Raw genomic sequence first — 24,766 nt, 5'->3', positions numbered from 1 at the left:
GACTCCCAAGCCTTGGCAGGCAGGGCAAAAAAGCATTTTTTCCAAATTTGTGCCCCAAATTCACGGAAATTTTTTTTGGGCTCCCACACTTGTTTTTTAAAGGGCCCCTGGGGGTCCCAGGTCCCGGTGGCATTGTTTAAAAGGAGGAGGCACACAGGCCCCCTTCCTGAGGCATATATATATATATATATATATATATATATATATATATCAACGCTTGTTCCCCATGAACAACAAGCACGGCACACTCCGGAATCTTGCGAGGGCTTTTAATAAGATCAACAAATCACATTGCTGGTAGTCCATGAGAAACAGGCATATTGACATGCTGGCAGTTCGTGAAGCCATGGCATACGCGTTTCGGCGATGGGGCCCACCTACATGTAAGTCCCGGGAACCACTACCCCCCTGGGGCTATGGAAACATTGATTAGGGGGTGGGTGCGTGGATCTCACTGAGCCTGGGGGTTCACCACCCCCCCAGAGCTAAAAAAAAAATGCCTTATTGGGGGGTGGGGGGGGATGGGCATGGATACACCTGGACCCCGGGGACCACTACCTCCGTGGGGCTAAATACTCTAAAAACAATGGGAGAGGGGCTGCGCAGCCCCCCTCCAGGGCAGTTCTCGGCCCTGGGGCAGGCCCTTGAAAAAAAAATGAGTGGGGGCTGAATGGCCCTCCTCCTGGAGCCATTAATGGCCCTGGAGACCTCCACCTCCCCAGGCCGACTCCTGCTATGTCCCAGGGTGCCCACAAATTGAACACACATATACAAAGCCTTTCGGCACAGCCAATATTAAAACTGGTAAAGCAAAGCTGATTCCAACTATTTCCTCTGGCTATCTTGTTTCCCTTCTAAATTTGCACAAGAGCTAGACAATCCACAATGCATCATATACAGAAAAATATTTTAAATTTTACCTGACAAGCTCAAACTCACTTTGAGTTTGCTCTTCACAAGCAGGACCTGGAATTGAAATCAATGGCCATTAAATACTATTATATGGTTACAAAGGCAAAGCCAACTACACTAAAAATGGTGCACCGCAATATATACAAACTAGAAATGAACCCCTTTTCGACATATTTAGAGGTAGCCATTAAAGATCTAATCCTCATAAAAGATGGCCTACTAGGAAATCCGACTTACTCAGACTTAAAAGTAGGCCTGGGCGAAGCACTACGCTACGCTCGCGTAGTTTGCGAAGTTCGCGCTACTTCGCGCTACGCGAACTGCACGTAGCACAGTGCGAACACGCGTAGCGTAGTGTTGCGTAGTGCTGCGGTCATTTTTTGCTTGCTCGCGGTCCTCAACGTCAAGTTGGCGACCGCGAGCAAGCAAAATGACATCCTGGCGAGACTTTTTCCTTGTTCGCGATCGCGAGCATGGAAAATAAACCTCCCGGCGAGATTCCCAACGCGAGAAGGTCAGGTTTCTCATTGCGAGGGGTCGCGTATGCTCGCGACCGCTCGCGATGAGAAACTACCAGTTCGCGTTGAGAAAGCTGCAGCTCGAGGAAAAATCTACTCGAGCAGCAGAAAACTACAGCTCGCACTGTGCAAGATGCCATTTTCAATGATTGCACAGTGCCGGTTGCTTGTCCGCACTGTGCAATCATTGAAAACAACATCTTGCACAGTGCGAACATGTTACTTCGCAGTTCGCGAAGTGCTACGCGTAGCTCGCGTAGTGCGAACTTCACTTTGCGTAGCTTCGCGAAGTGCTACTTCGCGAACTACGCCCACCCTTACTTAAAAGCCATATTGACAAGCATTGGAAAGGCAATAGGTCTCGCATTTGCTTATGTTAAGGCTATTGGCGTTGTAAATGGCGTTGTAAATGGCTTACCTGGTTGGTGCAGTGACACACACTGCCACCGTGCTGAGCTCCTCTCTCTTGTTTGACACTTTGATGGCCTTGGTCCGGTCTGCTATGTTATCATTTGGGGGCTATGATGTACTGATGTGGGCAGTCGGCGGGAGCTTTTGTGTGTGCACGTGCCGATCTCTTGGGGCTGCACTGGTAGAGATCCGCTTTCACTGACGGGGCATAGCTCAGCTGGACTGGGGGTCCTGGGCTGTGTTTACCGATCCAGTGCCATCAACACCAGAATAATTTGAGAGTCCTCTCACTGCAAACTGACTGCAACACTCCTGTGTTCTGAGCATTGCAGAAACGTATTGCCACGTACACTGCATCTCCAGTATGTCTACTGTCCCGACATAGAAAATACCTGGTGCATCTACACTGCCTACAGTAAGGTGGAGCAGTGGGAGGGGGGGGGGGGGGCAGTAGGCGGAGCTTTTTAAGGTTTCTTGGATTCAACATCCACTGTTTAACACATTTAGGAGATAGAAAGAAACTGAAGAAGGCCCAAAAGGCACACTGAACACGCGACACCAGTCACCACGCTGCTTTATTGTTGGGGAAGTGTTTGGCATCAGTTTCAGTCACTGCATGGTTCCAGTAGCGGGTGTATAAACATATTAAAGTATAATTAACTTGTTATTACTGAAGTGGTTATAGGTGAAAATGTAAGAAGTCCAAATAAAATATACATGCAATTGTTTTACCCAAAAGAGAACCTATACAAACTTTCGAAAATGGTTCAGCTATTATATAAAATAAAAACTGTTGAAATGGGGGCGGAGGGAGGGATAGATTATCTTCTCTCTTATCACAATAAGAGCCTGTAAAACATCTAGCTGCTCAGCAGAGGACAGGCCGGAGGGGCTGGATGAAAGTCAACCAGCAGTGCTCTGGACAGCTAAGGTTACAGGATTAGTAGGCACTTCCTCCTCTGTGTATTGCAGACATAAAAACACACAGATGCACTTTGTTTTTTCTATCGTGAATAAAGCCATTGTTCTTCGCTTCATCCGTTTGGGTCACTTGCAAATGAATTTGCCTTATTTAGGGCAGAATTTCCCTAGGGGTTTATGTTTTGCTTTAAACTAAGATTTTCTCACACTAGATGCAAAAACAAACTTGTTGCTGTCGCTGCTTAAAAGGAGCATTTCGGAGCTTATTTCAACAGTTGTAATAAACCTGTGTGGGTTTCACACCTGCTGAAAAAGCAGGAATCCTTTCAAAGTTGCCACTCTCGAGATAAAGAAAGTGAGTGTGAAATGATTTAGGGGGCGTGGTTTCAGCTCGAGATAAAAGAAAGTGAGTGTGAAATGATTTAGGGGGCGCTGTTTCAGCATGGCTGCCACCCCCACACCGCTCTCCACAATGCGTATGTGGGTGAGTTTTAAAAATAGTAACTCATAGCAACAATTAAATGAAAGTTCCATGTACAGCCCGGGTGGGCCTCGCTGATTAGCAGAGTGGAGGCACTTCACTGAAAGTCACCTCAAGGGGTGTAGCTACCAGTAGTGCAGCAGGTGCAATTACACCGGGACCCATTGGCCACTGAATATGTTGTATTTTACTACCTAATCAACAGTTATGACAGATAAGCAGGCTCTTGGGATATATCATATTAGTCTATCGAATAAATACAATGCTTTTCTGCTGTCTGCACGTGCAAATGTTACGTAGTCATGGAGCTCCCTTTCCTTCTCTTTCATGAGCCAGTTGGCGCTTTCTGATTTCAATGCGCAATTAAAAAGTTCGCCTGGAGGATGTTTTATCTGCCTTCTCGCAGGCTTTCCATGTTACGCGAGACCCAGCGCTGCTCCAGATGTACACCTTGGTGTACGTTTTTTTTTTACAACACGTGAAATAAAGGCCCGATTGTGCGGAATTTGCTCTGTCACTCAGCTGAGATAAACATTGACTGTGGCTGAATTTATGTCTCTTGAAGGGAGAGCGGGCTATCTGCTGAGGGAGGAAGCCGTGAATGAGGTAAAAATAGACGGGCTGCAGGGATAATCGAGGCTGGCCTTCAGATAAAGCACCGGGAATCCGGAAGCCCTTTCACTCACATCTGTGAAGAAAAAACCCACAATGGATTAAAAACATGGAGTAACGCTTTCCTTTCGCATGCAGTGGGGAAGGGGGTGGGAAGGCTGACATGACAGAATATGGAATGTCGGCCTTAATTCAAAGTACGCTGCTGAGTCAGCGATATTCCACCATCTCACACAAACTGTGCTGTTTTCACACTAGTCTCGCCAGCAGCAGACCAGTGAGCCCAGTGAAGGCACGGCAACCAAGTGACAAAGTCACAGCCATGCTCCCAGCGGTTTCTATGGAGGAAATTAAAGTGTTAACATGTTGTTTCATCCTCACTTGAACTGTGGTTGCTATGCAACCGGGGCTGATCAATGGGATTTCAACTGCATTCAGCTTCCCGAGATGGCCTCAGAAGCTCAAACTGCTTTGAAGAAAAAACTGCTTATGGGGTAGGGAGTGATCCGCTTGAGAGTTCGATGCTCGCAGAGCGTAGCTGCAAGTGAAGCGGGTGACATGTTAGCAAAAAATAAAAAATTACCGCCCTTCGGAAACATGACCCGTGATTACAGGCCTCCAAAGATAAGAAAGATCGCCACAACAGCCGTAAACCAAGCCATCCAGTCCGGAGGGGCCATCCCAAAAGGCGAAAGGGTGGCAACCCAAAAAGCTAATTTCCAATGGCAGGCCACCGTTTAGCATAAACATTGATGCCAGGCAATGGAAATGAGGGGCGGGGCTTCACGCCCCCTTCTGAAAGTCCTCATCCACAATATATCTCGCCGAGCAAGCAGCGCATGCGTGCTGCAACGCTAGGCGAGAACTACAAAGCAAGTAACTGCATTGTCACAGGAAGCTGATTCAAGTAAGCTGAAATCGGCCCGACCTTTTAATTCAACATGCAGCTGTTATTAATAAAATAGGATGCAGCCATATCTGAGGGCTGCACTAAGTAAGCAAGGCAGAACCCACATCTTACCTGCGGGATCCATGACACTGCCTATGGAAGAGTACAGAGCATCATGGAAAAACAAGCTAGTACTCACCATGTCCTGCACGTTTTGTACCTACAGATGGGAGTCAGTTGTACATTTACTTTGTTGTTGCCCTGAAATTTTAATCCCACATTTACTGAGAACTCTTTAAAAAAAAAAAAAAAACATTTTTAAACAGTTTGTATCACATGCGAGGAAGCAACTGTATGCTGGTGCTTCAACGCAAGAGATATTACAGAACTAGCAGGGTTCGATATATATATATGTACACTATTGTTAGCAAAATAAAACCGCATTTATGAGCTGATGTCAGACCTAATGCAGAATTCCCGTTTTGCTGACCACGCAGTGTAAAGTCTGTTGTCTGTGCAACCCGAACTTTTAGCAGTTACCCAGTATTTTGACGTTCTATAAATTGTATTATGTAATTTATCTTATTGCTGTTGTATTTGTTTTAACAATTTTATAAATTGAATCAATAAAGTCATACACACATACTGGAGTAATGCAGTCTGTGTGTAATTCAAGCGTCTCCTGCTCCATGAGACATACTTCAGTATGTTTCTCATTCTCCTGCTATGAAGTGAGTAATTCAGCTTCTCCTTTGTGACAGTAAAAAACACAGGGAGGGTTCTGGGCCACTTTAAGGTGCTCTCCAGTAGCAGACGTGTTGCAACGGTAGTGCAAAGTCTGTTCACTGTGTCATCAATTTATTTTAATTTACTTAAACCCAACATACAGTCTTCCGTTAGATTAGTGAGAGACATTAACCCAAATAAATGTCTCGTACTTATCTTTGTATTGATCAGAACACATTTTATATTCAGAGATTTCAGCATCATATATTCACAGAAGTTAGCTACTGTTAGAGCCAGCATTCGCTGTAAACTAATTTCCTGTGAAATGGCCAGACTTAAATATGGTTTCAAGTTTAGCAACCTATTAGAGCCAAAAAAGTAAATAATAAAAAAAAAAAATTGCTGGACATTCAAAAAAAAAATGCTGATAAATCCTTTTTCCCTTACCCTTCCCATCACAGGGCATTTGATTAGGAAACTCGATTACTCACTGCTATTCACCATTCTGTACACTGACGAAAAAAGTGCATTATGTTGTTGCACATGGAGAAAAGATAGAGGGAACATTGTAACCTCAACCATGAAGCAAATTATTGAAAATGACCAGCTCGAAAGTTGGGATGGTAACTAAATTGCAAAGGGGAAGTTGTTACTGGGGGGCAGATTTCCATTTGGGAATCATAATTGACGGGCTCGAGTGGGAGCAGGCAGTGTCCAGCAGTGTCTATCCCCCCCCCCCCTCTTATTTTTGCACTTCTTTGTCTTCACAATTGGTGGAACTGTTTTGTCATGGGTGTCTCCAAAACTGTAGCAATGAGATGCCATGTGTGGCTCTATTGCCTATCAATTTTGGGGTATCAGTCAGGCCTCCTGTAAATCAATGTTTCTGTAGGGCCATTTGGAGTACCTTTCAGATATTTATTCAGGTGTTGCATTGGGTACATCAAACTGAAGGGGCATGTATATCCATCAAATATAGTAATTCACCCAGTGCTCTGTGTCAGATTAACATATCTTAACAAAGTATATATTTAGCCACATGAGCATCACACTCTTAAAATACTCAAGCTATATGCTACATGCTAAGAAGACATTGGGAAGAGGGCCTATGTCTTTGTCTTAACCAGTGCACATCCAAAACTCCAACCATGGCCTCCTTTGCACCTGGAAAGCCAGGGCACAAGCCGTAAAAAAAGAAGGGGGGGGGGTGGCTAACCTAATTAATCAATTAATCAGTATGCAAGTGGCATCACAGCGTGTGACATCACAGGAAGTGGCATCACAAGAAGTGACATCTGATCTTAAGCCCTCACATATATGTTTAGCAGGTCTATCATGAGTACATTTGATCACATTTCGAGTATACTTGCAAACCCTCCTGAATTAGGCAGTAGATTCACACTTTTGCAAGCTTCACATAAACCAATGTTGCCTTTTGTCAGCGTAAAGCTTCCTCCACCCATAGTGCTTTAAAAGAAAAAATAGTGATATTTAAATTATTACAACGCCTCCACAGGGGTAGTAAGTGCTACGTTGTTGCTTGACCGAATGCAGATAACAACGTGAAGGCGCTGCTGAAAGTGTCCCGGAGTTTGGAAATTACACCAGGATGAATTGAGCATCTTTCCAGTGGGACCCAACTTCTTGGCAGGGTGGACGGCGTCCACCCTGTGAAAGTGGGTTGACTCCGTCCACCCGCGTGTACCCCCGACTTGTGCCCTGAGGGAAGCATTTTCTTTCAATGAGAGAAGGTGACTTTTCAGGTTTTTGTTTCTTACGTGTATTTCATCAGCATGTGTTGCAAGTGAATGGACCATCTGGTACACTCCCATCAATAGGTTTCATTAATCATATCTCTGGGTCTACTTGTTGAATTTTTGTAATTTTGGTCTTGTTTTAGTCATAAGATTCTGAATATTTTCTAAAGTGTGTGTGTGTGTGTGTGTGTGTGTGTGTGTGTGTGTGTGTGTGTGTGTGTGTGTGTGTGTTGTGTTTGTGTGTTTGTGTGTTTGTTTGTTTGCCAACTAGAGACCCATTTTCTAACAAGAACATTTAGAGCAAACAGTTGAACGTTATTATGTGAACCTCGCCTATTTGTAATAAATTTATCAATCGCACTACTCCCCCCAAAAGGAGTGGTCCATGTACACTTAAAGCCATTATTATTTCGGAAAAGCTGGTGCCCTCTGTATTGCCCATCACTGCAATATCCTCGGACCCAGAAGGAGCTTGAATCTCACTGAGATATGGCGTCCAAACACAAGATACCAACAAAATTCCTTTAAGCCGGCCTGCTGTTCCTCTTCAGAGCTTCCGGCTTGGTGTTCTTTGAGATAATCTGGTTTTAAGAACCAGAGACATTTTACTGTGGCTTGCGCCCAGGGGGCATACGCAGGTTGCAGAGCTGTTCCTTCAGAAAATATGAAAAACTAATATGCAAGTGAACAAAAACGTGTAAAAACTGAACACGTTTCAAGCGATTAGATGGAAAATGATGGTGGCGCCTGCTAAGACAGCGGGCGGACGTCGCTGGAGGGTCAGTTTTACTGATTACATACGCCCGTCTTTCTAGGAGTGGAATACTCAGTTAATAACAAGGCTAATATGAAACGTCTTCTGCGAAAAATGCGAACAGGAAAAAAAGCTCAAAAAGTGAAACCAGATGTTGAGATGTGTTTCTTAAAAAATAAAATGGTGCCTCTATTGTATCTTTCCAGGAAAAGGACTGTTGTAAACACCCGTGGTGCGGTCTCCTGTCGGGAGAGGGGAGGCTCCCGTCAGGAGTCCATGTTCCACATGCTTTTCACTGATTGCTACTTACTCTTTTGCTGCACAACAATGTTGTAGCTGGTACTGGTTAAAAAGGGTTAGGAAATGGAATGAGTGACTAAATAAATGAGAGCTGCCCCGTGCTCTTACAATTGGTTACATGGTAAATCGGTTAGGCGTTAAGCGGGTTTCCAATGGACACCTAACACTCGCGGTGGTTGCTGGGTGAGAATGAATAGGTTGTGCTTCCAGTGAAGTTAGAAGTAAGTTTATCCTTTGGTTACTACACACTTACTTTTCTATGTATAGTTAGCTCACACCTCATGCCAATCAACCCCAGAACTCAAAACGAGAAACAATGTAGCCGAAGCAGTGAACACAAAAACTGTCAAAAGTAGAAATTTCATACAAAATATTTATTAAAAATTCTTTATGCACATGTATAACAACGATTCATAAAAACACTTACAAATATTTCATTCGTGCAAGAATAACTGTTACCACAATGGATGAATAATAAAAAAAAACAAAAGGCAAAATACATACACAGTAAATGTTCAAATTATCCACTCGTATTCATTGGGTAAAAGAAATACCTCATACATCAACATTAGTAAACCTAATCTTTCGAGAGAAAAAAACAGACAGTATACTTTGTCATCAAATTAGACACATTCGTGAGAAAAGAGGGTACATTGACAAGAACCTGATACGTTCAATTAACTCGGTATCTGTGGTTCCAGCCAAATAGAGGAATTGTGTAAAGCAAGGGCGTCTGAGTGAATCCAGAAAAAATTAAAATGGACGAGCACTCATTTTAGTTGGACCATGCCAAATGGTGGCATGGAGTAAATATGGATGCACCAAAGTAGTGCTGGCTGTCCCTTCTGTGTTGCAAAGAAATTCTATCGCCCAACGCAGCTGTGCTCATTATATTGATATCGGAAGAAGCTGAGCCACCCTGCCTACTACCTAATCTGGGCCTGCAGGTTGCACACAATTCTCTACAGTAGGGGTTTCATGCTAGCAACACTACGATGCTTTAAAGGGCTTGTGATTGTTACTGCATCAGGTAGAAGGCATTTGCATTTAAATATAGTGAAGGAAAGAATAGTCTCTGGTACACTTGATGTGATATCATAAACCCAGTGACAGGGGACAAGTCTGGAATTCATCAGGGCTCCCACTACACCCACACTAGCCTCAACTGGCACAATCAAAAGGAAAAATGCTCTAAAGTAACATGGTATTAAATACTTTTATTTAATACTGTTCTCCACCACCTGACATTGTAATAGAACATAGTCAGTTCAAGGCCTTTTTGTCATCGACCCAATGCTAGAGTTTCACTTACTCCACTGCTTTTATAGCGTCAACAGCTTTCCTTTCTGTGCAATTTATCATTGTTCTTCGCAGAAAGCGGGTGCTAGCAACCATGTGAGCGTACCTGACTTGCAAAGTTAGTGTGGTGGAAAGAAAAAGTGCTGGGTTATTTACATCACCACTCATCCAATGGCCACAATCCACGCTTTTGGAACCCATGCCAGTGCTGGTCCAAAGAAGAAACATCATATCCTGTCCCCCTGTAAAATGTCAGCCATTTTAGGTCCGCTGTACAGATTTGCTGCTACTTACGCCCTAGCAACAAAGATGACAGATCCCGACAGTGCTTCAGGAGTATGCCAGGTGGAAGCTGTTCTGGAAAATAGTAGGTGTCAGCACAGCATCCTTCAGCTAAAGAGCAAGTTTAGTAGGGAGAGACGCAGAGAAGGGACCCAGGCTGTAGTTTAGGGTTCAAAAAAGTATGGCACCTGAAACACCCCTATTTTAGACTCCAACATGCAATGCCTCCTATGGTTATTCACAGTTTTACTTTAATTTGCTATAGATCATTCAACTTGTTTTGTCCTTCGTCTTACAACAGAAGTGTATTTGTACACAATAATAATTAATTCATTAATTGAACTGAGTCCGATTGGCTAGCCTATGTTTTGAGGAAGTAAGGCCTAATTGAGAGCACCTCAGAATCTCTGATAGTTTACAGCTCCTTTCATCTGAATCAGGTATTCTATGTTTTAGACCAGAGTGTACATCGTATGCAGCACTGGCCATTCCCAGGGGCCTTAATCCTGATGTCAAAAGATTACCGGCCATGTTGCAATATAGAACTATACTATTTTTTTGTTACAGGAAGCAAAGTTTTACTTCTTGAAGCATTTTATGAATATTTACATAGCATTAATAGACTTCTGTTTAGTTGTATTAGATTGATATATTTGAAGTCACCTACGCAATGTTTCATGCACACACCATGATGGCACGTTTGATCTGCTCACTCATAAAAAGAGGGAATTCCCCATAACAAAAGGTATTTATATATATTATACAGTGGTACTCGACACTGTGCAGTTATATGGGATTCTGAGTTACCATGGGCAAACCGTTTTTTTGTTTTACTAATAACTTTGGCGCTGTTTGATGAATCCTCACACAGCTTTCAAAAACGTTCATCCACATCAGCTCCTTCCTGGAAAGTTTTGGGGTGGTGTGTGTCAAGCGAGGGGCCACATATAATGGGGGGCCCCAGAATACTTCCCCCCCCATGCATTTTCCATAGAAAACACTGGACAAGCATATCAAGGAAACTGCCAAACAGATTGACCCTGCTGCCACTGTGGCCAGCTTGCTTCCCCTGACTCCTCGACCCCCCCCCCACCCCCTTGCTGTTTTCCGTGTTTGTGACCCTGCCCCATCGCTTCTGTCCTCCGCAGTCCATTGTGCTGCCACTGTCAGTGCAACCAGCTTGTCCTCATTTTCGTTTTGTAAAGCAATAATCATAATTTCTATGACAAAAAGGAGCCTCCTCGTGTTGATGTGTTACAGCTTTGATTCCATCAGATGGCTTCAGGCATGCTACAGTTCCGTCAAGACACAGAATGTTAGCGCTCTACTTGTTCATTAGAACAGTGTAGGGGCTGTAGTAGAACACTTGGGAATTGGCTGTCAGATGTTGCTGCAGTTGGAAGTACATGTTTTACTCAGATTGTCTGACTTTGTTCTTGAATAACTAAGAAAGATGTTGTGAATTTATAGAAAATGTGCTTTCATTTTAGCTTTGTGAGCTCCTTCCATAACCTCTATGAAAAACATCATGAGCAAAAAATGTTTTCTCTCAAACATGCTTCATCAAGTCCGAGTAGTAGATCCGCATTTTTCGCTGGGTAAAGTCCCCTTGGAAGATACTACAATTCCTGAAGTTGGTATGGTGCCACATACAGATGATTTATAATGTGACTAAAATCTGATCTGATCCTTTGTATGTGCTCCTTTTGGTGACCCTCAAAACCTTCCCTTCACTACAATGCATTTTAGTGGTAATCATGACCCTAAGTCAAGATGGCTGCCACAACATTTTGTGGCTAGCCAATCAAAGAGACTCCCCACTCATCCTTCCCCCTTATTATTTGTTAATTCATATTCAGGATGCAGTGGCAACGTATTGTTCATGTTGTGGCCAGCCAATCAGGAATGCTTTCTGCCCTATACAACGGTAAATGAGAGCATCATGCAAAAGCAACAGTCCTGATCTACAAAACGTCCCAGGAAGAAGCTGAAGTTGATGAACTTTTGTTGGAAAGTTTTGTGAAGAATTATTAAACAGCCCAGAGCTATTAGCAGGAATAAAAATGCTCTTCCTATGAAAACTGTGATTAATATATAATTATACAGTGGCGCCAGGCACATAATAGTGATTCTTACATTTTAAAATACAATCTTGCGCACAGACCCCACAGCCTTCTACCATGGGCAACATGACATTAGTCACCAACTCATAGCCGCAAGGTTTGGTGCTATAGTGCAAATGTGGCACCTCTTGCTGGAGGTTTCTTAGGCAGTGTACACTCCCAAGAACCTACAGTAGGTATGTGCCGAGAGAGGCTTTCACATTCGCTCAACACTTTTTGTTAGCGAAGGTTTGAACTAGAGACAGCTGTAGATGTCTTGCCAGGCTCATGTTTTCAAACATTCATAATACAAATATATACATTTATAGGCCTAAAGGGGGCTACTAGTCCCGACTCTTCATCAAGCGCCATACACCTTTTTGCTTCCACCTAGTACAGCATAGAGCATTGGGCAATGGATCCGCCCATTTCACCCATTGGCTGTCTTGCACTGCGAGTGACAGCATTTGTCCTGATGAAATGTACTCGGCGTCCTAGAAAGGAGTGCACCTCAGAAGCGCTTGTTAGTTCATGCTTAGTGACTCTTTAATAACATGCGGAGCAAACAATGACCCACATAGCTCAAGAGTAGGGCCTGGGGCACAAGTGGATTACAATTAAGGGGCCGTGATGCAGTGGTAGCTCCTCCACTAAGGCGGAGGAGCTTTGCCCCACTTCTCAACCGGAAAAATAAAATGATAATAAAGTATCGTTATTAGCATTTTTTTTTCTGTTGCAGTCAGGGGTGGGGCTAGCCAGAACAGGAGGAGGGGTGGTGTGCACTCCCTAAGTGTGCTTGAACTGTTTGGCCAGCCCTCTAGGGCCGACCAAACCGTTCATGCGCACTTTGCATGTTCCCCACCAGGCTGCATTACACAGCCTGGTGAGGAACATGCACAGGCTCCCTGTTGCCGTCTGAGCACCGATCCACGGTGCTCAGACCAACCACAATGCTGCATTGTAGCGTTATGATTGGCTCAGGGGAGCCTGTGTGCCCGGGTGCTTTGTGCTGCCGGCCTGGACATGAAGATGAGGATGGAGGACAGGCGGCGGCCGGCTGTTTCAGGTCAGGAAGTCTTTTTTTCTTGTTATTGAATTCCTCTTCTACATCCCCTGCTGCACCACCCCTGTCCGGTAGCAGCCACTAATGATGTGAAGTGATTTCTTTTACACCTCTTCTCCTGTCCCTAAAGAAACGTAGACTAACACCACTCCAAGACGTCAGTGTCCAGTGAATAAACGATGCATTAAGTGGACATTCATGGAATCTGTCAGTAGTATACAAAATATACATAACTGAAACAGTCAATATTGTGCTAAGTGTGAGTAATGGAAATGAGCAGTGATGTGTTAAGCGGGCCTGCTAGAAACTGTCAATGGTGGTCTTTATTGGGCATAGTAGAAAGTTGCCATGAAGTTTTATCTGTGCCATTGATATCCCATCACATACAAATACTGTACACTATGCAAAAGCGATGGGCTTTGTCAGTGCTTTTTATGTGTGTTTCTATTATTGGCTGCATGGTTTTGCTTACCATGTTGATCACAGTGGCTTTTATATCCATTTTTTAAAAATAGAAGGCCTATTAGTCTGGTTAATGCTTACTCGTGTTTAGTCTCTTTGGCTGACGAAGAGTTGATTTTTCGTACAAGTACATTTTTGAGAATTGCTACCAGAGCGCGCAAGATAATGTCCGACCCCTGAGATTTTATTATGACTATCTTTGTACAACTGTAGGATGACATAATGTTTTTATGTAATAGTTATTTATTTATTTATTACCAATGAAGTTCTTTTTAAGTTGTAATCTAATTCATCAAAATGTTATGGTTATATCATTGTAAATTTTCCCATTGTCATGTATTTCTAACTCTCCGCTTGTTATTTAATTTTTTATGATGCTGTGCTTTTATGGGTACTAAGCTACCCGAATAAAGTTTATGAACTGAACTACTGTACACTATGCAAAAGCGATGGGCTTTGTCAGTGCTTTTTATGTGTGTTTCCATTATTGGCTGCATGATTTTGCTTACCATGTTGATCACAGTGTATGGCGCTAGGCTTCACAGAGATCTTTGTGCCCGTGTGCCCTGGGCATAGAGTGCCGGGGCCTGGGACTGCCCAGTACCATAAAGGGTCCATTCTGCGCTCTCTGAAGAGCGCGGCTTCGCTTTGTGAAGAGGACATTGAGAGGGTTATACAATACACCAATTTATGAGAAGAAATGAATGGTGCACTGGAGAAAGTCACTTATGTACTTCCATGTGTGCGGACGGATTTACAATGCTTTAATCAAAGTGAAATGCAATATATTAATGCTGCGAAAATGTCAGTAGCTTTAATGACGCAAACACTGTTGTCCCACCTCCACCTATGGCTGAACCGCGGCGCTTTTTACCGCCCTGATCTTAAACTTAGGTTAAAGTAGAAGGGGAAGACCGCGCAGCTGCGCAATGGAGCCGTCCCAGCTTCGTGGTACCCGCCACACGCGCTATCTTCTGCGCTGGGCTCTTGTTTGTGTAGCCGTTTGTTCTGCAGGGGCCTGCGTGACTGAGATGTGACTGTAGGTATGTGCTACCCGGTGATTATTATTCGCAAACACATGTGTATCTAAGCAGTTTGCGGGTGTCTTCAACACCGCCTGCTACTCTACTGTACTGCTGCTTGTACCATTTCTACCTGTACTACTGAGGCAACAAACCCTACTCCTAAGACTACATCCTCTGGCACTCATACCTCTCTGTCTATATGAACCAGTACTAAAAGCACAGCAAACACTTCTCGTTGGCCACTTCTACTAACACTTCAAGCCGGTGGAGCTGACGAGCTCTTGGTTACGCACCTGCGCGCTACGAGAGGTACTATACCTGAGAACACTTATTTTAGCAGCCTACACAGCAACCCTACACACTCACCTACTCCCTGCTGACGAGAGGTAACTACCTCGAAACACGTGTCCAGGGATGACTAATGCTACACTTACTTGCACTCATTACTCGGGCATAGGCGTATCCGCCGACGCTGACTTCAGGGACCACAATTCTTTGGGGCAACACGCTGGTAGGTGTAGCAGTGTGCGACCAATTGGACTTTTGTTAGTATTCAGGCTTTTCGAGCCGGTGGAGCTGACGAGCTCTTGGTTACGCACCTGCGCGCTACGAGAGGTACTATACCTGAGAACACTTATTTTAGCAGCCTACACAGCAACCCTACACACTCACCTACTCCCTGCTGACGAGAGGTAACTACCTCGAAACACGTGTCCAGGGATGGCTAATGCTACACTTACTTGCACTCATTACTCGGGCATAGGCGTATCCGCCGACGCTGACTTCAGGGACCACAATTCTTTGGGGCAACACGCTGGTAGGTGTAGCAGTGCGCGACCAATTGGACTTTTTTTAAACACTACTCTTAAGACTACATCCTCTGGCACTCGTACCTCTCTGTCTATATGAACCAGTACTAAAAGCACAACAAACACTTCTCGTTGGCCACTTCTACTAACACTTCTCTTGCTGCTTCTGCCAGCACTAGCAGCGGTCTCGGCCCTACTGTTAAGAAGACTGCGTCTGCATGCACTCCCGCTATTACTACTTTTGTCATTACGACTATTGCAACCAACTCTACTCTTGAGACTATTTCAGTTGGCAGCAGTACTGCTCCCACTACTGCTAACAGCAGTAGTAATACTATGAACACGACTGTTGAGATCATTGCTCTCAACAATAGCGCTTCTCTTACTGCTTCTACCAGCGCTACAAATACTGCTGTTAATACTGCTTCTATTGACATTGGTACCTCTCTCACCACTTCTTTTAGTGCTTTCAATGCAGTAAACGCTACTTTTAACACTGCTTCTGCTGGTACTGCTAGATATACCAATACTACAAATACTACAACCACTGCTGTAAATATTACTTCTACTGAAACTAGTATTCGTCTTACTATGTATATCAGTACTATTAGTAGTGTCAACACTACCTTTAACACTACTTATACTGGCACTGGCGTTTCTCTTACGACTTCTACCAGTACTATTGGTACTAAGAATAACTACTATTAAGACTTCTTCAGCTGTTACTGCTACTCTTCCCACTTCTGCCAGTACTGGTAGGACTACTGGCCAGACTGTTAAGACTACTACTTTTAATTCTGCTAGTATTCCTACTACCGTAGATGCTATTTCTGCCACGAGCACTACTGTCACCACTACGGCTAGGACTGGTTGTAGTTCTGCTTCATGTATTGCTAGTAATGGACTAAGTGCTACTAATAGATGGTAGTTATGGTGGGACACCACTACACAACATATTCACTCAATGCGACTTGATGCTGAACCTGTGGTAGTACTAGCAGCATTTCTATAATTATTTCTTACAGTGCAACTACCAGTAAATAACAATTGTGATTTATATGGAAGGCGCCTCTAACTGCATTGCTTCAAAGTGCTTGATGATGAAAATCATTAAAATTGTCAATCCATCAATCAGTACTTGTGTAGCGCAGTTAATCACCCTAGAGGGTATCCAGATGTCACCCTGTTCGCCCTGAGAGAGCTGACGCCAGCCTCGGCCAGCAGTAGTCAGGCCAGTAGCGTTAGGGTGGCCTAATGCTTCACCCGCTGCTCGCTTCACCCAGCAGTGCTTAGACTGACCCTACTACTGGCTGTGCGACGAATACTGCTAATAGTATTGTTAGCGAATGACCCGTGTCTTGACGGCACAGTGTTTCAAGTCCTGGGCTTTTCTTTTACAAGTCGTTTTTAGCTTTGATAGATGGTATTAAACAAAGACTATAGGTTCCAGAATGCACTTCTGAGGTAGTTGAAAGATTAGGACCGGAACAAGATGTCCTAGTGACATGGAGTCCCAGGTCAGGGATTCCTAAACTACTTCTGCACTCACTAGTAACACAGAGCACATGCGAAATATTTGCTTTTGTTATTCACAAAGTTTCTCCTTGTTTGCCCATGCTGCTGTCATTATTATATACAAATATCCCGGCACTCAGAAGTAACCACTATTAATCATATTGGTATGTAACCAAAACAGAAACCATTAGATGTTATCACAATGTCACTGGCAGCCAAACAGATATGGATTCGTACAAAATGCGTCCAATAAAGTTTTTTTTTTAATTTAGAAAAACATTATATGAGACGCATCACAGTTCTAAACCAAGGTCTTATTTTGTACGAATCCATATCTGTTTGGCTGCCAGTGACATTGTGATAACATCTAATGGTTTCTGTTTTGGTTACATACCAATATGATTAATAGTTGTTACTTCTGAGTTCCGGGATATTTGTATATAATATTGTCTATCACGGTGAATGCAGTGCAGGATCTGTGTATTTTGGCATCTAGGTAGTAAGGTGCAATTTTATCCTGAGTGGCACCAAAAAACTGGTTGTTTTTGTTTTTTGAGAATTACTAAATTGAGAATACTATTGTCTACCCAGCCTGACTATAAAAATATTGTTGATGTGCGCTCCCTTTTACATTACTACATGCTGCTGTCATGTAGAGTCACAGCAGAGTTGTCAGTTGGGCCCTTGTTTTAAGGAGCATCTTTATCCACTCATGGTATTTCAACAACCGCCCATTGGGTGTTGGGACTTGTAGTTTTTTCCTTTTCCGAACTAGTCCTAGCCCTACAAGGCCCTGTCTGCAAAGTAGAAGTTAGCTAAAACGACAGAACGGGAAATGGAGCCAGCAGGCATTCAAATGACTATGCCCATATACGTGCATTGTTGTTTTATTCTTTTTTATTTTATGCGCAGATAAAATGGTGGTGTATTTTATATGCGGTATATTTGATGGAGACACCCGAATGAAAGAAATCCGACCTTGATGCACCTTTCCTTACGCAGGCCTTGTGGTGATTATATATATATATATATATATATATATATATATATATATATATATATATATATGCACCAAATCCTACGAAAGGAGAGTCGACGCCGTGTCGTTCAGCTAATTCTCTTTATTGTCAGCTGGTAATGTTAGACGCGTTTCGCCTGTCCTGCAGGCTTGCTCACTGAGCAAGCCTGCAGGACAGGCGAAACGCGTCTAACATTACCAGCTGACAATAAAGAGAATTAGCTGAACGACACGGCGTCGACTCTTCTTTCGTAGGATTTGGTGCATACGGGGACCGAGTCTCGGAGGTCCGGAACGCCGACGCGCCCTTCGGTCTGGAGGAGGTGGGATTACCGAGGCACTCGTGGATTATATATATATATATATATATATATATATATATATTATATTATATATATATTGTGCACCACGAGAACGCCACATTGTTAGCATCCTTTCTTCACCACATTCTTTCTTTCTAAAGACTCTCAGGCTCGCGCGCAGGGTCTCCCGCAGGCGATAAGTGACATTTTGAAATCATGGGGATATATATGGTTGTGCTTCTGGTCAGTGGGACGACAAACCACTGCTGCCCAAAGACAGAGAGTGCCCGTGCCCTGACAGAGCAATCCGCGCGCCCGAGCAGCACATGGGTTAATGTTCTGGCTGCCTGGGAGTGGGAGCAGGAGAATCCCCTTTGATGCAGGCAGCGGATGGTTCACTCTGTCTGAGGGTCACATGGTGCTTCCAGAGCCCGAGCAGCAGCTGCTCGCTGCTGGCTGTGGAGGGAGCCGTGCTCTGGCGCCTGCAGGCTCCTGGCAGTGACTGCAGGCCGGCTGTCCGGGGCGAGCCGCGGGTGATGGGCAGGGGGCGCTGACCGCGGGTGGGGCACGGCTGTCCGACTCGATAACCATGTCTATCTGTTGTTGTTTCTATTTCAGGGACTATGGCACGTCCAAGAGAAAATCAGGTAAGAGACCTCAATGTTGTGTCGTCATAAGAGACGTGTATGGCGTGTCGTTGGAAGAGATCTGTGTGCTGTGTCGTTATGCATTGCCTGGATTATGCGCTGTAATAAAAGCCCTGATTGTTGCGTCATAGGAGGCCTGGGGGTGTGTCGTCACAGCAGACTAGAATGTCGCGGCACTAGAAGAGCTGTTGTGTGTGTTGTTGCATGAGCCTGGGTGCTGTGTCATTACTGCCAACCGAAAGCTCTCTCGTTCTAAGAGTAGCCACTGTTATGCTGTTGTAACACACCCACTTTACTCTACCAGTTAAAGGGATGATCTCTGTGCTATGACTAGGGCTTGCGTTCTGTTATATAAAAATAAAAGCAGTGTCCTCATCAGATACGTGAATTCTGTTTCGGTTCAAGATACCCGAATGATTTGCCATTATAAGAGATTCAGATGTGTCGCATAGAGTAATACCTGAGCTCTGTCTCATTGAGAAATCTGTAGGATGTGTTGTGATTAGATGTGGGAAGTGCATTCTGTGCCATTTTGAGGTACTTGGACAATGAGTTGTTATAAAAATCATGCGTGTTCCTGCAACAAGAGACCTTTGTGTTCTGTCATTATAAGTTCCTGAACTCTGTGTCGCTATGAGGTACCTGAAAACGGTTTCATTTTGAGGTCCGCGAACATAGTGTCATTATGTGGTCCCTGAATTCTGTGTTGGGTACCTGGATGATGCATTGTTATGGAAGGCATGAGTGTTGTGATAAGAGACCTGGGCATTATGCAGTTATAAGGCACATGAACTCCGTGCAGGTGTTAGGTACCTGAAGGTTCCGACACCAATTATCCTCATAAAAGGCATGAGTGCTCTCGCTGTGAAGAGAACCGGCGTTTTATGGTGTTATAAAACTCCTCAACTCTGTGTCATTATAAGGAACCTGAATGATATGTCATTATTAAAGGTGTGGCTGCTCTCATTATATATGAGGTGAGGTACACCTAACCTACATTATATGGATTCGCAAGTCAAGGAGGGTTCTGTGGCCAGATAGAGGAACGAGGCCAAAGGTCAAATTCCTTTATAAATTCATGGACCTCCGAGGTGACGTGACTTACAATATCCTTAAAATATACAACAGCGGTACGTTATTGTTTATAGTACGTGGTTATACCATCAGCCTTCCCACAGACCACTTAAATACGTGGTGTGTTGCTCTTTCATTTGAATGAGATAGGATGTTTGAAAACATGAAGAATAAAAGAAGAATCTATAATGCAAAATTAAACACACCAAAAAGAAGTTATATATTTGTTGCAAAAGGGTATGGGATTCAGCTTTGTACATGTCAGGTTTAAAAAATGCTGTGACTTAGCACGCATAGAAACATGTAGAGAGATTCAATTTTCCCCATAATTAAAGAAGTGGGGGGGGGGGGGGGCCTGTTGCCATAAATGTCTAATTTCTGCTGGTCACTGTTCATCTAGTAAAAGAGAACAGAAGAAGCGAAAGCCAAACTTTGTTTTGCTGTTTAAACTGCAGCTGCAATTATGCTCCATGACTCGCCTTTTATTCAGGTCCTGGCCGCAGTCATTGTTTAGTCCGAATTCAACTGTCATTAACCTATTACAGTCTCCTTTATGCCATTTCTTTATTACAAGCGACTTGAGATGTCACAAGTCGTGTGTAGTAAGGAAATTGAGGACAGTTTTTTTTTGCAGGGATTGCAGGCTCCCATGTGTTATGCGGGACCGGTATGCTATGTTGTTCTCAGAGCCCTGGCTGTCGTGTCGCAATAAGAGACATGAATGTTGTGCGAGTATCGGAAACCTCCGCACTGTGCTACGGTGTCGCATTAAAGTGCCTGGCGGTTGTGTGAGGGTTCGCTATTTTCTGACCCACATAAACCCTGAAGCCAGCCTCTCTGCGTAATACATGCATCTCCACCCACACCAGTTGTCACTACACAACGTAGGTGTCTTTTTTTCGCCTCAGAATAGTATGTGTTATCGTGCAGAGATGACTTGTCGTGCCACAGTGTGTTTCCTATTAGCACATATTACATCCATCGTGTTACTCAGTCATTTTTCCTTTTTCTGCGTTCGGATGCAAATTTCTGATCAGTGACTGAAGGTGCAGTCTGCTGAAGGCGATGCCGCTTGTAAGGGCAGCTTGCCACATCCGATGAATCTCTGTGAACCTTCATGTACACAGGGGTGCATCTGTTCCTCACACCTTTACACGCACAAGAAGAGCGAAGCCCGCTGTCTGTTCCTGCTTCAAGCCATTCCCTTGGCCACGCCCTCCGATTCCATAAAAATGAAGCTGTTGCGCTGCTCTAGTCAGGCCGCCCATCACACCTTTCTCTGGAGACCAAGCTTTATAATTTTGGGAATGTTATACTTCAAGAAATGAAGCATCGCTCCCTGTTTCTCTGGCAGGTGTAAGATGTGGCATGTGGCGTCACTACGGGTGAATGGAACCAGGTGTGAGGAGTGGGCAGAGAACGGATGAATGTCTGTAGCTGCCGCTCGATGCGAGCATTCCCTGCTCGAGTGCGCGCGTCATGCACAGCTTTCATCTTAATGGCTGCATAGGCTTGTGGTTGGAGGGAAACCTGCTTGTAACAGTCGTTTACCAGTATGTGTGGGAAGATGTGGTTTATGATATATATATATATATGTGTGTATATGTATATAAAATTTGGTGTAATGCTGTTCAGCAGTTCGGGCTGCGGCTAAAGGTCCTATGGGAAATTGCATGGGGAAAATGCGTTTTGGGACCCCCCTTTTTTCTCGGCCCCCGCTTGACAAATGACCGTGAAACTTTCAGGATAGGAGCGGACTAGAGCTGGCCAAAAGTTTTGAAAATTTTGCGAAGATTCGTCAATCGGCGCCAAAGTTATTCCAAATAGAATGTTGCGGATTTCCTATGGATAATAGGTCTTAACTATAGTGTGTGTGTGTGTGTGTGTGTGTCAGTGTCAGTGTGTGTGTGTGTGTGTGTGTGTGTGTGTGTGTGTGTGTGTGTGTGTCAGTGTGTGTGTGTGTCAGTGTGTGTGTGTGTCAGTGTGTGTGTGTGTGTGTGTGTGTCAGTGTGTGTGTGTGTGTCAGTGTCTGTGTGTGTGTCTGTGTGTGTGTCTGTGTGTGTGTGTGTGTGTGTGTGTGTGTGTGTGTGTGTGTGCCAGTCAGTCAGTCAGTCACAAAATTCATTGGTACAACACTCATATATATGACAAAGATTTCAAGGGTCCTTTAGGAATATTGCTTTCACAAGAACAGTACCCAAACCACTCTGCACCACTGCCAGAGCCCCTAGGATTTTGCATCGATGGATGACCACAGCAAATCGTGGTGATACATTTGAGGGCGAGACATTTTTTGTTGTAATCTGAAGTCTCTTCTGTAGGCAGAATGTGTTTTTTAACACTTCAAAGGTTTTTTTTCCTGAAATTCATATTCAAAAATATTTTTGGTCCTCTTTCTTACTGAAGACTACCAAACAGTATAGGGCAGTATTTCACTTACTATTGTCTATAAAAATTTCTCTGTTGGAAAGAACACCTTCTTCAAGCTTACTACCCCCAGTATAAGCATATAAAATAAATACAAAAGTGTAATAATGTCCTATATTGCCATACAAACCTCTCGACCAACAACCTTCTCATAGGTGGATGCCAGTTTGGGGCCATATTATATGGTTATCCTGCAGTATATATAGTATAGTGCATATATTGTTACCATATGTTACACACACTATTTGCTATATATTGATATGATATGATTATCATTGTTGTGAGAGAGAAGGGGAATCGGGATCCATGCGAGGCTTCGCCTTCCCTTCATTTATAACCATATGATAATTGTAGTTCCTGCAGCAGTATTTGTTTGCATTAGTGCACGCCCACTTATGCTTTTTGTACAGTCCTATTTGCTATCATGTGCAACAATCATTGGTAAAGCCAATAGGTTTTGCCTATGCAAGATGTATTGCTTTGTCAATGTTATTTTTGACCCGTTGCACAGCAGCACAAATTGCCGTGCAGTATGTGGAAAAACAGTGTGGGGGTGACTCAAGTAACACAAGGGAGGCGGGTAGGGGTGAGTTACAAACAACGGACAGTGGTAGGAGGGTTTGGGAGTGTGTTGCAAACAACGCTAAGGGGGAGGAGGTCAGGAGTGGGTTATAGACAGCTGACAGCAGGAGGGGTGGGGGAAGGAACAACTGACAGAGGGAGAGGTGGGTGGGGGAAAACATGAGGAAAACACATTGTGAAGCAGGAGGGGTGCGTGGAGAGAAGAAATAAAGACAGCAGTGGAGGGTGGGGGAAAGCAACAGTAGAGAGTGAGCAGTAACAGCATAAGGAGGGAGATGGATTGCAAAGACATGCACTCTATAAGTATAAAAGTAAAAAGTAGAAAAACGAGTACCTGTAAAAATCTGCAGCCAGTGAAAGGACACTGCCCACAGAAGGGAAGCTGTGCTTGGTCCATGCTCCATGACAAGAACACACAGGAAGCCCTACGAGGCAGTAGGAGATGAGAAGGATGCCCTGACCAATGAGAAGCAAGGAAACAAGAATGACATGGAAGTCAACCATTGAATGGGAGGGCTCTAAGCCTCTTTTAAGCTTTGATTTAACAAGAGATTTGACCAGCACAGTGCAAGTGCCTTGCAGACGAAACCTCAATCTAATCAAGCTATGTCAGCTCAACCCCTCCTACAAAACAAATTGCTCTATTTAAATGACAGCCGGTTTCCCAATAAATCATTTGAATTTGTAAAGGTTATTGATGGATGGGGCAAAAAAGATTTTAAAAAATAGTTGTGTAAAAAATATTTAGGGAGTCCCATTAGATAAGTAATACTGGTCAAACATGATAAAGCAAATGCCACCTTGTAGGGGAAAATGGAGATTCACCCAGAAATTAGGATGGTAAAGTTTTCATTACTCATTTCCACAAATCCAGTAAAGGATATTCTCAGTAGCCACATGTAAATGAATAAGTATTGCCAGTTTCCATAAGACCAGCACACAGACTGGCAATTTCCAGATGCCTAGAAGATGCAGTGTGCGTTTCTACTTGCCCACTAACCAGCACTGGCAGTTTGAACATGCCAGTTAAAAGATTATATAATTGTCCACATGTGAAGCAAAATATATTGTCATTTTAAATATGACCATAATTGGTATTGCAAGTTTCTACATGCCCTTTCGCAGTTTTTTTCTGTTCCTACACGGCGAGCAAGAGGAATTCTTAAATTCAACATAGCCAGTCACAGTAGTTAGATTGTTGTCATTCAGATGTCTTCCAGTTTCCATATGCTTAATAACAAGTGTGGCCTATTTCCACATGCCCAGTATGAAATATTGTGTTTCCATATGCCCAAGTAACAGATATTTCATTTTCCAAATATCAAGTTGCACATATTGGTAGTTACAGTGGTTCTAAAAAGCCCAGTAAGATGTTTTCATATCTCAGGAACACACATGGCCAGTAACAAGAATGGCCAGGCCCCAAATGAGAATTGGTTATTGCCAGATCGCTACAAGCCGAATAAGCAGTATTTACATTTCCACATAGCCACTGTAAGAAATTGGGTTAGTAGTTGAGGGGTTGAAACCCTACTCAAGCAACAACCACAATCCTTGTCAGGGTGAAGTCACAAGCAAACCCCAAATTAACCTGTGCTCAACCCTCTGGTAGCTTGGCACAGAGCAGTCAGGCTTAACTTAGAGGCAATGTGTAAAGTATTTATGCAGCATGTCAAACAGTAATAAAGTGAAACTGCGACACAGGAAAAATCCCACACCAATTTAGAAAAATCTAGAGTAAATTTTAATAAATCAAAATGACAAAAATTCATTCAGTAGAATCAGAGATATGCAAGTTCAAGGATTGCAGTCAAAATAGCACCAAAAAGCACAAAGCGCCAATTGTGGTTTCTGGTCTTGCTGGACCAGGACAGTGTC

General features: G+C 43.7%; 1 protein-coding gene across 6 annotated transcripts in view; it reads left to right on the top strand.

Moving 5' to 3' along the window:
• SH3PXD2A (SH3 and PX domains 2A) overlaps nucleotides 1-24,766 on the top strand; it is an 822,832-nt gene that overhangs the window by 438,943 nt on the left and 359,123 nt on the right. For all 6 annotated transcript variants that reach the window (XM_085606748.1, XM_085606762.1, XM_085606734.1 and 3 more), the window contains one exon: nucleotides 18,777-18,805. In XM_085606748.1, coding sequence (XP_085462874.1) covers nucleotides 18,777-18,805 — 29 coding nt within the window. The remainder of the gene's footprint in view (nucleotides 1-18,776; nucleotides 18,806-24,766) is intronic.

Source organism: Triturus cristatus, chromosome 1_2, assembly GCF_964204655.1.
Source record: "Triturus cristatus chromosome 1_2, aTriCri1.1, whole genome shotgun sequence".
NCBI classification, from domain to species: domain Eukaryota; kingdom Metazoa; phylum Chordata; class Amphibia; order Caudata; family Salamandridae; genus Triturus; species Triturus cristatus.
The sequence above is the reverse complement of the archived record's forward strand: the minus strand, read 5'-3'. Positions and strand labels throughout refer to the sequence as shown.